A 12,489-nucleotide genomic window follows, 5' to 3' on the forward strand; every position below is an offset into this window, starting at 1 on the left:
CTAGTCGCAAGGCAGGGCAGCACTGGGAACCAATGCTCTGAAAAGCAAATGATTTCCTGGAAATCAGGGCAGGTTGGCTTTCTGCAACGCGCTCCAGATCCCTGTGGAAATTGCACTGTGCCCCTTATCAGAGAAAGCCTCATCAGCCCCTTAGGGAGCTGGGGTGGGGTTGAAACTGCCTTTCTCCCTTGCCCTCTCCCCTTCTGACTAGTTAGCCTTGGCAGAGTCTGTGAGCTATCCGAGCTCTTTTAAGGCTTTCCGCTACCCAGACTGATTTCCTAGGGAAATATGATAATTTAGGGTTTGATGCTATTTTTTTGTTTGTTTTTTTTTACCAAGGGGAGCAAAATGTAGAGGCACAAGCCGAACGTTTGAAAAGCAGCTCCCTTGGCCAAACATCTTTCCCGGGCTGAGTGGGCCACAGAGATTGAATATCCATCTGATGGGCACATGGGGGGGGGGGGGGGGGGGGGGGAAGGGAGAGGGAGGGGGAGGGAGAGAGAGAGTGTGTGTGTGTATGTGTGTGTGTGTATGCACATGCCCATTCTGCAGGATACACAGGAGTGTCAGGTATCCAGGGCAGGTTGAAATGCATGGGCAGGAGAGGGTGTGGGAGTGGAGGTGGAGAAGTCCTCCCCTCTGCTGCTAGGACTGCACCTACTCTGGGTGACCAGATAGCATGTGTGAAAAATCGGGACAGAGGTGGAGGGTAATAGCCACGTTTATAAGAAAAAGCCCCAAATATCAGGACTGTCCCTATAAAATCGGGACATCTGGTCACCCTAGTGGGGACACACAGTGGGACTTGTTCACACACAAAAGCTGTACCTTTTTAACTATACTGGTATAATTACAACCCGCTAGTGTTGGACACGTTTTATCAGTATAAAGGCAATTGTAGTGGTATTGTTTATTCCTGTATGGGAAGGGGAATAAGGGGAATGTATAACTGCATCCACGCTAGAGGTTGTACCAGGATAACTATTTTGGTAAAAAATCACCCTCCTAACTGAAACAGCCAGCCCCCCACAAGATCTTTAAGTAGACCAATGTCCGCACTATGTCCGCTGTAAGGTCTCCCGTGTAGCTGCTCTGTGCTGGCAGGAGAGAGCTCTCCCGCCAGCATAATTAAACCACCCCCAGAGCGGCGATAGCTACATCAGCAGGAAAGCGTCTCCCGCCAACATAGCACTGTCCGCACCGGCACTTTTGTCAGTGAAACTTTTGTCGGTCGTGTGTGTGTTTTTTTCACACTCCTGACCGACAAAATTTAAACTGACAAAAGTGCTGGTGTAGACATAGCCTCCGTTTCCAGGGTCCACCAATCTGGTGCTAAAATTTGCGAGAAAAAGATAACAACAAGGGAAAACAATTTGAAAAGTTGAATTGTTTTGTATTCGAATCAGAGAGAGAGAATTCTTTGGGGATCCCGGGGCTCAGGAAGGTGAATGAGGAATGTCACAGTGACCTGTGCTGGCTGTGGTCTGTGTCTCACAGCTGTTGTTGAACGCTGCTGCTGTCCCATTCATGTACTGGCCACTCTCAACTCTGTTTAACTTGTAAAATCTACAACCCTTCAGAACATCCTTATTGTCCGCAATTTTCCCTAGGTACTAGGCTCACTGCACTGGCTTTGATCATTGCAGAGCAGAAAAGCATAAGGAAGATTTAGGAGAAAGAAGAAAGGAAATATACATAATTAGCATCTGAGAGGAGCCCTCACTAGAACCTTTGTGTATTTATTGATCTGAACTGCTATCCATTACTCTGGAGTGACTCCACTTAAGTCAACTGATCTCAGTTATACCAGGACAAATCTGGAGTGACACTACTGAAGTCAGTGATTTCAGTTACACCCTTCAGAATCAGGCCCTAAACCAACTACTGCTCTAGGGTGGATAATTCAATTACATTCTTCTCCCATCTCCCAGATCATTGAGTAGCTTTTTTTACTGACACTGCAAGTTTAAGTGTTTTCAGAGAGAGGAAGTAAGTATAGGACCCTTGGCAGTGATTAACTTTCCACAGAGATACCTGTGTCCAGAGCACTTTTGCCAGCAAAGCCCTGGGGAAAGAATATATGGGAACACACTAACTAACCCATCCATTATACCATGAGAATGATTACAGACTTGGAAAACATGCTTTATGGTGAAGACTCAAGGAGCCTGTGACAGGTACACTCCCCCACACTGGTTCTGAGAGGGCTGAGGTGGGCCAGGCAGGCCCCATCAGCCAATTAGGTAGCAAGATGAGGGAATTATGGGTGAGAGGAAAGCCCTAATTCGGAGGAAGTTCACCTGAGCAGAGGTAGGCAGGGCTAGAATAAACTCAGGAAGCTGGCCACAGTAGAGGCTGTTGGGAGGAAGTCTGTGGTTGCCTTCTGGGTAGTAGAGAGAGAAGGAGGGAACCCAGGGAAAGAGGAGGTCCCTGGCTCAGCTTGGTGGGAAGGGAATCCTGAAGACAGTAGGATGGAGAAGAGCACCTTGTGGGAAGCAGCTTTGTGGGAGGGGGGGTTAGCAGCATGGTTAGTGACTGAGCCTTGGCTGTGTGTTGTAGGGTCCTGGGCTGGAACCCAGAGTAGAGGATGGGCCTGGGTTACCCTCCCTGCCATGGGGGAGTGGCACCAGCAGGAAGTGAACTGGAAGACTGCCTGGGCCGCTGTGGGAATGACAGCATGTGAGGACTACTGGATGCCCCTTGAACAGATGAAACTTTGACGGACATGACCCTGGAAGGGTGGGAACGCTGAGCACCCTCAGGGCGGAGTCATAAAGAGGCAGTAGCAACTTCTACAGCGAGAGGGGGGCTGCAGACAGAGAGAGCAATGGTGTGAAACTGCAGGAAGGGGCGTTGGCCTTGCAGAGCTAATCCCCAGAGCGACCAGGAAGAGGCATTATCCTGTGGTGAGTAGAGCACCCTACCACGGAGCCCAATCTAGTGATCGTAACAAAGAGGGGGTTAAAGGGTGACTTGATCAGTCTGTAAATTACTACATGGGGGGAGGGGAAACAAATGGGCTCTTCAATCTGGTGGACAAAGGTAAAAGATGGCTGAAATTTGAAACTAGACAAATTCAGACTGGAAATAAAGGGTCCGTTTTTAACAGTGAGGGTGATTAACCATTGAAACAATTTGCCAAGGGTCACGGTGGATTCTCCATTGCTGGTCATTTTAAAATCAGAATGGGACGTTTCTCTAAAAGATCTGCTCTGGGTCAAACAGGAATTATTTTAAGCAGGTTGTATGGGGGCTTGTGTGATACATGAGTTCTGACTAGATGATCACAATGGTTCCTTCTGGCCTGGGAATCTATGAGAAGAATAAATACAGCAAAGGGAGGTTCAAGGAGAAATTACAGAGAGGTAGCAGGATCAGACTCTGGAGGGGGTAGCATTAAGAACTGGGTCAAGAGAATTTTTTGGGATGTGAGAAACAGCCTGGGCTATTTTTACCCATCCCAAGATGTGGATTCTTAACTGTAGAACGTCAAGTTCCGCTATGAAAGTGGCAGTGTCTGATAGTGGAAAGGTGGCTTATACATTTAGAGCAGTGGGTTAGAACCTGTTCCAGAGTTAGAAGTGTAAAGTGGCAGTTTCTAAATTTCTCTCTCCCTGTTTCCTTTTCTCTGTCTCTTTTTCTCTTGTTCTGATCTCTCTCTCTCTCTCTCTCTCGTTCTTTCTCTGTTTCTCTCACCTTGTCTCTATGCCCTGGTCTCTTTCCCCTCCCAATCCCACTTTACCCAGCCTATGCACAGTGGAACCAGACTTGCCCATTGTGACTCCTTTGCGCTGTGTTGTTCTATTATTTGGTTTATCTGGGAGCTTTTGGTGCCTGAGCAGAGGCAGGATCTGTGGCTTGCAGCTATAGGTGTAGTTTGACATCTATATTTGGGGGGGGTGTGGTGGTGGGGGTGTGTGTGGCTCCAGTAAGGCCCACGGGTCATTCACGAGGGCCAGATTCCATGCATGCCCACAGGGGCACCTTTTCAGATTTTTTTTTTTCGGGGGAGACAATTTTAACCATGATTCCAAGGACTACTTAGGCAACTGAAAACTCTAGGGTTGTGTGGCTTGGTTTTGTTTTCAGATAATACCTTGGAAACTATTGACAGGAGCACTGTATCTAATTCTTATCTCAAGAAAGAAATGTAAATAAATATTGGACCCACTCAGCTCTAATACTAACATGTTCTGACATCTTGTGGCAAGTCACTTAAGAGACACTGGTTAGGTTTAGAATTGTAATGTCTAATCTTACTCAGATATTCTTACTAAAGTCAGAAGGGACCATCGTGATCATCTTTCTAGTCTGACCTCCTGCATGTTACAGGCCACAGAACCTCACCCACTCGCTCCTGTAGTAAACCCCCTAACCTCTCGCTGAGTTGGTGAAAACTGTGGGCAGGTCTACACTACAAACTCTGCTGTGGTACTTTGATGAAGATGCTCTAAGCCTACGGGAGAGAGCTTTCCTGTTGGCTTAGTTATTCCGCGACTGTCTACATGGGGAGGCTAAGGTATGTGGATTTTTCACAACCCTCAGCGATGTAGGTACACAAAGTAGGTGTGTGGTGTAGACCTGGCCGGAGTCGGCACTACAACCAGCTTGCACTGACACACACTAGCTCTCCTCAAGCTAGCGTGAGAATAGATTGCAGTGCAGCTGTGGCAGCGTGGGCAGCAGCAGCGGAGGCCGGGCTTAGCCGTGCTGAGTGAGTACCAGTTGGATTCAGGTGGGTTTGTACTCAGAACAGCTGAGCGATGCCTATGCTGCCACACTACACTATTTATACTCCTGCTCGCTTGATGAGAACTAGTGCAAGGGTGTGTATGCCAGCTGGGAATCACCCCCCTAGCTCAGGGTGTCGACATCGCCTCTGAGTGCCTAGGCAAATGACTCTACCTGAAAGACATCCTATCTGCAAGCCGTTGGGCCGCAGTGAGCCTAGCCAAAGGCCACGTGTGGGAAGCTGTGTATCATTCCCTCCCCGTTCCTATAAATGCCACCATGTGGCTCAGACCTGGATGGAGAGTCGGAGGCTCCGGGGTTCTTCCCCGGGATATAACCACTCAGTACAATTTCCTGCCCTGGAAAAGATTTTAAGACCTCTCAGGAGAGGGATTTTATGTAGCACATATGTACTACACACTATTATCGGGCTCTCCCTGTGGGGAAGGGACACAAGTGGGGGAGTCCTGGCTGGGGCATCTTCCCCTATTAGATGCGGCTCTTGCTGCTCCACCTCCGGAGGGGAGAGGTTAGGAGCCAAAGAAATAAGCCCTCCCAGAAACCACTTCCACCTGCTGCTGCCATTTAATTTTCCTGTCTGGTAAGTTTTCATTTCAAGCCTGCAGGGGGAGCGCTCCTTGTGCTTTGTGCAGAGGAAGGGGAGCTGAGGGTCTCCATGCTACCCATTGCTTTAACCCCTGATCTTCCCTCCCCTCGCAGGTCGCTCATTCATCCATGGCATGTGCTGTTCATCCACACACTCTCTGAAACACGCCATTCATCCAGGCCACCAAACCAGTCTGTCCATACCAGCCAACCAGTTCATCCACCAACCCCACCATGCCATCTGTCCTCCTCAACCATCCTTCTAATCCATGCTCCTATTCATCCATCTCCACTATCCTCTCACCTACAGACAGTTTGAATGAAAAACAGGGAGGCACAGAGCAGTACGTTATCACACTCGGACTGGGTCATCTGGGAGGCACTTCTAGCTTTATTTATGGACAGAGTTTCTGGTTTTCCATTTTATAACAAAATACAAATGTATGTGTGTATATATATTTAAAAAAATATAGTTTGGGCAAAATCACCTTTAACCATGTTACAAGGAGGAGGCGAAAAATTATTCTCCTTAACCTTTTGAGGCTATGACAAGAGGCAATGGACTTAAATTGCAGCAAGGGAGATTTAGGTTGGACCTTAGGAAAAACTGCCTAACTGTCAGGGTAGTTAAGCACTGGAATAAATTACCTAGAGAGGTTGTGGAATCTCCATAATAGACTTTTAAGAGCAGGTTGGGCAAACAGCTGCCAGGGAAGGTCTAGATAATACTTAGTCCTGCCATGTGTGCAGTAGATGACCCCTCAAGGTCCCTTCCAGTCCTATGATTCTAACCCCCCTTCCCAAACAAAAGTAAAACCACCTCACCAAGAAAACAGGCCCCTGAGTTCTTGGCAGCTGGTGAGGAAGGCTGTAAGATGAAGTCAGAGCCTTGGCAGGAATTCTGAGGTTGAATTTGGTCCAGCACAGCGATCCTTTAGGCAGATGCACCTCTACCCCGATATAACGCAAATTTGAATATAACACGGTAAAGCAGTGCTCTGGGGGCGGGGCGGGGCTGCGCACTCCGGCGGATCAAAGCAAGTTCGACATAACGCGGTTTCACCTATAACATGGTAAGATTTTTTTGGCTCCCGAGGACAGCGTTATATCGGGGTAGAGGTGTACTTGAATGAGATCTTGTTGTGGAAAAAGACAGATGTTCTATACGCACCGCAGCTTACATTGGTATAAATTCTGTTGCTCAGGGGTATGAATAAACCACCTCCCTGAGTGATGTAAGTTACACTGACCTAAGTGCCGATGTGGACAGCGCTATGTCGGCAGGAGAAGCTACTGCCGCTAACTCCTGTCCACTTACAGCGTCTACACTAGCAGTGCTACAGCGGCACAGCTGCAGGCTCTGTCGTGTAGCCACAGCCGAAGTGTCTGTGGTGAGATGCCGGGGTGGGCGCTAAAGGAACGTGTGGCCGTGCATGATGGCTGGGACGCTGGTGGGAGTTCCAGCAGTTGTAGATACTAGAGCAGTGGTGCGCAGCTTCCTCAGCCGCGGGCTGCTTCTACGTTGCAACCAGGCTGCCCTGGTAGGGCAGGGCCCAGTGTTGGGGAAGGTGTCTGCAGCGGAACCAGTGCTGGGGGCGGAGGCTGCTGGGGGTGGAAATTGGTGCAGCACACTGACCCCAGGCTGGGCGGCCTGCTGAGATGATTCGGGGATGGAGGCGACAGAAGCCACCCGGTGTCGCTACTCATCTGCCCGCATGTTCCTCCGTGCCCCCCCTAGGGAGGTGTGCCCCGCAGTTTGTGCCCCACCATGCTAGAGTACAACTCCTCATTGTCCACCTAGCCTCACACCATTTGTTGTAAGATGTTTGTTTCACTACGGTGTCATGGTCTCATAAAACCCAGGGCATATAACCCTCCCCCAGAGGCAGCTGCATTTCAGGCATAGATGAGTGATCCCTGTACGGCATTGCTGTGCATTTGTTAATCCGCTGCCATGCTGCACCCCAGAGGTGGATGCGTTTCAGCATTGGGTGAGTGATCCCTGTGCAGAGCTGCTGAGTGGTCCCCCCATTTCAGACCCTGGCAAGCAATCCCCGTGCAGCCTTTAAGCACCTTAGAGCTCTGCTCCATTCTCTTACTGGTATCCCATCCATCATGTACTTACCCTAAAGCCAACAACGGATGTCTACACTGCAATTAAACTCGCGGTTGGCCCATGTCACCTGACTCGGGCTCAGGGGCTGTTTAATTGTTTGTAGATGTTGGGGCTCATGTTGGAGCCTGAGTTCTGGGACCCCATGAGGAGGGAGGGTCCCAGAGCCCAGGCTCCAGCCCAAGCCCGCACATCTACGCTGCAATTAAACCGCTCCTTCGCCTGAGCCTCGTGAGTCTGCGTCAGCTGACACGGGCCAGCCGCAGCGGTGTTTAGTTGCAGTGTAGACAGTCCTTAGCGACCTCCTCCCTGCTGCATCACATCACAGGCTCACCCATTCCACCAAAGGGAGCGCTGGAAAGAGGTTTTTTACCTGAAACAATGTTAGCAAAGGGATGAAAGCACCATCCTGCCCAGAAAGCCACGTGGAATCTGGAGCTAGGGTTGCATGCACCTGGAATGGCTGCACGTTCACAAGGAACGTAACTTCTTGATTGTCTTAATTTCCCTCAAGGTCTTCAATGAGGAACTTATTCTTGGCTTTCAGTGCCTCATAGAGCCGGTCCTTGCACTTTTTATTCCAGCTTGGCATTAGTAGATACAGCTTCCGCATTTTCTCCTGGTTGGTGTTCCCAGATCGAATGGTCTGGTACTGCTCCTCGTCCAGAATATCCCCATGAAGAAGGTCCAGGATGGGCTCCACAGGGGCGGTACGTTCAATCAGCTGCACTCGGTATCGATCGACAAAATGCGCCTCTGGAGAGACCACAAACACAAGTAATGAATAGATATTTGCAAACATACGGTTTCATCATTCCAACCAGTACTGAAATACAGCAGATTAGGGGGGCAAGCATGGCAGATGATAGCTACACAACACAGCCCTACTGCACTTGTAATGCCGTGCCCCTGGATGCATTGGCAGTAGCAGGGACTGGATCTGGGACTTCTTTGAGCATTGGCCTGCTAAACCCCGGGGTTGTGAGTTCAATCCTTGAGGGGTCCACTTAGGGATCTGGGGCAAAATCAGTACTTGGTCCTGCTAGTGAAGGCAGGGGGCTGGACTCAATGACCTTTCAAGGTCCCTTCCAGTTCTAGGAGATAGGATATCTCCATTAATTTAATTTATCTTAAAGCATTTGCTACCTGAGCTGAAAAACCCACCTCTTAGTCAAGGTTATAACAGGCTCATTAGCCCCCATCTGTGGCCCAGCCACCACTAGAGGGCAAGAGAGCACCACGCTCAATGGATTACAGCTGCAGCTGCTTGACAGCTACACAGCCATGCTGCACAAGAATCACTCGCCCAGTGCTGAAATGCAGCTGCTTCTGGGCTGGGGTCCATCCCCTGTTTAAATGGCAGGGGGTGCTTAGGAAAAGTAGACTGCGGTCACCTGGGTTAGGATTTTGCCAGGACCCCAAAATTTACACCCCAATGTATAGAAAGAGCCCGGGAGGTGGGGCGGGGTTAAAGGCCACAAGTAAGCAAAGCTTTGGTTTGGTGCCTCCTAGCACTCCCTGCAGCACAGCGCCCCCTAGTGCCATGCAGCACAGCGTCCCCTAGTGCCATGCTGGGGTTTGGAGTTGACACCATTTCTGAGGGGAGAGTGCCCCCTACTGAACTCCCTGTAGCAATGCACCCTAGCACCACACAGGGGCCTTGGGGTCAGCTCTGACCAAGGAGAGAGCATCCCCTACGGAGCCCCTTGACCCACTCCCTCCAGCACAGCACCCCCTAGTGCCACGTTAGAGTGGCTGGTGAAGGCAGAGCTGGGCTCTGGATGGCTTGGCAGTTGGCAGGCAAGGTAGGTTTGTCCCAGGAGCTGGGAGGTAGCTCTGGTTGGGGAGGCAGATTGCAGGAGGGTGAGGTCGCTCTGCAGTGGGACCATACTTCCTAACACCCCTCGGACTGCCTGGGGATGAAAGAGCCCGCAGGTGCTTATGGACTCACCTTCTTTTCCTGTGGCACCATCGGATGGCCCTGGCTTCTGCCCCTTGCCACCGGAAACTGCAGGATTGAGATGTATAGTCAGTGAGTGTCTGAGTCACCCACATTGTTTTCTAGCACCTCAATGGGGCATTGGGGTCAGCTCTGACAGAGGAGAAAACATCCCCTACTGAGCCCCCTGACCCACGCCCTCCAGCACAGCACCCCCTAGTGCCACACTAGAGTGGCTGGTGGTGGCAGAGCTGGGCTCTGGATGGCTTGGTGGTGATCAGGCAGGGTGGAAGGTTTGTCCCAGGAGCTGGGAGGTAGCTCTGGTTGGGGAGGCAGATTGCAGGAGGGTCAGTCACTCTGCAGACCACACTTCCTAACACCCCTCGGACTGCCTGGGGATGAAAGAGCCCATGGGTGCTTACGGACTCACCTTCTTTTCCTGTGGCACCGTCAGATGGCCCTGGCTGATGCCCCTCGCCACCGGAACCTGCAGGATTGAGATGTATAGTCAGAGAGTGTCTGAGTCACCCACATTGTTCTCTAGCACCCCACTGGGACATTGGGGTCAGCACTGTCTGCTAGGGGAGAGTGCCCCCTTCTGAGCCCTCCCTCCCCAAGAGACAGACTCACAGACTAGGACTGACACACTGTGACAGAGAAGTGACAGAGAAGCAGAGAGGGATCCAGTGAGAAATAGAGACACTTCTGCTTAGACCGGGGAAAGCTCCTCTTTCGAACTAACTTCCTGCATGGAAGTAGGAGAGAGCTCGAGTCTAACGGCTGTGTTGCAGTCTGTGCTAGTGCGGCTTCACTGCTATCGCTACTTGAGCGAGCTAGATTAAAACTACCTCAGGTACGTCTACACATGCTGCAATTACGCTTCCCCTGATTGCAGTGCAGATATACCCACAGAAACCCAGCGAGTTATGGAGGAGAGAGTGAGGGACAGACACACAGAGCCCAAAAAGGATCCAGGGAAACTGAGAATAAGACAGATTGACGGGTTCAGCTCTTTAGTTGGGATGAGACTTACACTTTTAAAGCAACAGGAGATGAGGAATTTATATTTCATAGCATTCCTCTGCCTCCTGCCATTCCCCCCCCCCCACCCATCTGCTTTTAATAGCAGCAATCTAAAAGTGTGTTCCCTCTTTTTCAGTCTGAGTCAGGGGGCATTTGGACTGAGTCCTTTGTATTCCATACAATGTTATGCACAGACTAATTAATAAGCAACTCAGGCCAGATCCTCAGTTGGAGCTACACGACTTTATACCATGGAGCTATGTCGAATTACTCCAGCTGAGAATCTGGCCCTAGATTTCTAAACAAGAGGCATTGTGGGCCAGTTTCTCTGCTGGGGTAAATTGGTGCAGTTCCAGTGAAGTTTGCTCTCTTTCCACAGGACAAGGAGGGGAAATCAGACGCAAAGCTAACAAACTGCGGAACCTTCCAGCAAGTTCAGGCAGGGACGTGGAAGTGACTGTGGTTGAAAGTGAAAGCAAATTTCAAGCACACAGAAGAAAGAAACCCAATTAAAAAATCGATACAAAAAAATGGAAGATTTGTTTTCAAAAAAATATAAGATTTCCCCCCTGCCCTTAACTCTGTGTGATAAGTTGTAGAGAGAAAGGAGCTGGCCAGCTAATGCTTGGACAATAGACTTCCAAAATAGAAATCTAGTCTCTTGTGAGTATGCCTATTTGTTACGCCTTTGGGAAGGGTTGGATGCGACTTGATTTGTGTGTTCAGGAATGAGGATGTTAGACACCGAGAGAATAGACACAGTACTTACAGAGAGAGAGCGATGCAGTCAGTGGCAGAAGATAGAGTAGAGCTCATCCTGCAAATGTAGTGTTTCTGTCTTTTCCTCCTTTTCCTAGCTAGCCCCCTGCACATGAGTAGGAGAGAGAGCTCAGGGACAGGCTCAGTGGAACCTCCCTAATAATACTGCGCTCTTCTATCGAGCTTATCCAGAGATCTCAAAGCACTTTACAAAGGAGCTCAGTATCATTATCCCCCTTAATGCTCTCCCCTGCCCGGATCCGTACCAGTCCCTGTCGCCTTGCGGAGTCTGTCTGCCAGCTCCCTTTCATTGATAGCTGTCAGGACCTCCACGGTCACCTCCACCGCATACTTCTCCAGATAGAAGCTGATCAGCTTGTCGCACACATCCAGGACATCCGCTTTTTCCAGCTGGCCCCGGGGGATGTTGCTATAACCCGCCTTCACTGGGAACACGTTCAGCTTGGTCTTGAACCTCTTAAACCCGTCCTGTGTCAGCTCTTCTAGGGTGTCCACGAGGTGATCCCTCACCGTCTTCCCCATCCTGCCTCCTCAGCAGCTGAGCAAAACTGCCAGGGGGCAGGACCAGAGCTAGGGGAGCAGCTCTTTGCCCTGAGAAGGGATTGGTGCTCAGAAATGGGGCAGGGCTCAGGCAGCCAGATCCGCTTGCTATAAATGGGCCTGCTCTTCGTCTGCTTCGTCCTCATTTCCTGTGAAAGGTTTTGTCCCAAGGTGCCGATCTAAACAAAGTAACAACAAAACCCTCCCGCTTCCTGGCTGTAACAGAGACATGCAGAACCTAAACTCCGGTGCACCTTCACTCCCCTGTTAGCATCAGAAGAGGGTTATGCATTTGTAAAGCCTGTCACCAGCTCCCTTCAGGAGAGCCCCTGCTTGTGCTGCCCTTTGACAGAGGGAGGAAAAGTTGAAAGAACTGGGTGTGTTTAGCCCAGAGAAGAGAAGACTGAGGGGGAACATAACAATCTTCAAATATCAGCGGGGTAGCCGTGTTAGTCTGGATCTGTAAAAAGCAACAATGAGTCCTGTGGCACCTTATAGACTAACAGATGTATTGGAGCATAAGTTTTCGTGGGTGAATACCCACTTCTTCGGATGCAAGTGCTCCAATACATCTGTTAGTCTATAAGGTGCCACAGGACTCTTTGTTGCAATCTTCAAATATGTAAGGGTTGTTATAAAGAGGCTGGTGATCATTCATTCTCCATGTCCACTGAGAGCAGGATAAGAAATTGGCTTAGTTTGCAGCAAGGGCGTTTCAGGATTGATATTAGGAAACACTTTTTTTAATTCTAAGGAT

General features: G+C 50.0%; 1 protein-coding gene across 2 annotated transcripts; it reads right to left on the reverse strand.

Moving 5' to 3' along the window:
- Positions 1-6,033: 6,033 nt before the first annotated feature.
- Positions 6,034-11,729, reverse strand: LOC117876307 (apoptosis-associated speck-like protein containing a CARD). Of its 2 annotated transcripts, XM_034768333.1 has the most exons (4): positions 11,438-11,729; positions 9,820-9,876; positions 9,402-9,458; positions 6,034-8,206 (listed from the first exon to the last, which is right to left on the reverse strand). In XM_034768333.1, exons 1-4 carry the CDS (start codon positions 11,712-11,714, stop codon positions 7,950-7,952), a joined length of 648 nt encoding a protein of 215 aa, XP_034624224.1. In that variant the 5' UTR covers positions 11,715-11,729; the 3' UTR covers positions 6,034-7,949. The 2 variants fall into 2 exon arrangements, with proteins under 2 accessions (XP_034624224.1, XP_034624225.1); XM_034768334.1 differs by lacking the exon at positions 9,402-9,458.
- Between the last annotated feature and the right edge of the window lie 760 nt (positions 11,730-12,489).

The sequence above is a fragment of the Trachemys scripta genome, chromosome 4 (assembly GCF_013100865.1).
Source record: "Trachemys scripta elegans isolate TJP31775 chromosome 4, CAS_Tse_1.0, whole genome shotgun sequence".
NCBI lineage: Eukaryota > Metazoa > Chordata > Testudines > Emydidae > Trachemys > Trachemys scripta.

What these genes read in the sequence shown, in the direction of transcription:
- LOC117876307 (XM_034768333.1), bottom strand. Translation starts at nt 11,714, where the DNA reads ATGGGGAAGACGGTGAGGGATCACCTCGTGGACACCCTAGAAGAGCTG. An exon ending in CGGTGCCACAGGAAAAGAAG is followed by an intron (nt 9,459 to 9,819) that starts GTGAGTCCGTAA and finishes TCAATCCTGCAG; the next exon opens with TTTCCGGTGGCAAGGGGCAG. An exon ending in TGGTGCCACAGGAAAAGAAG is followed by an intron (nt 8,207 to 9,401) that starts GTGAGTCCATAA and finishes TGGTCTCTCCAG; the next exon opens with AGGCGCATTTTGTCGATCGA.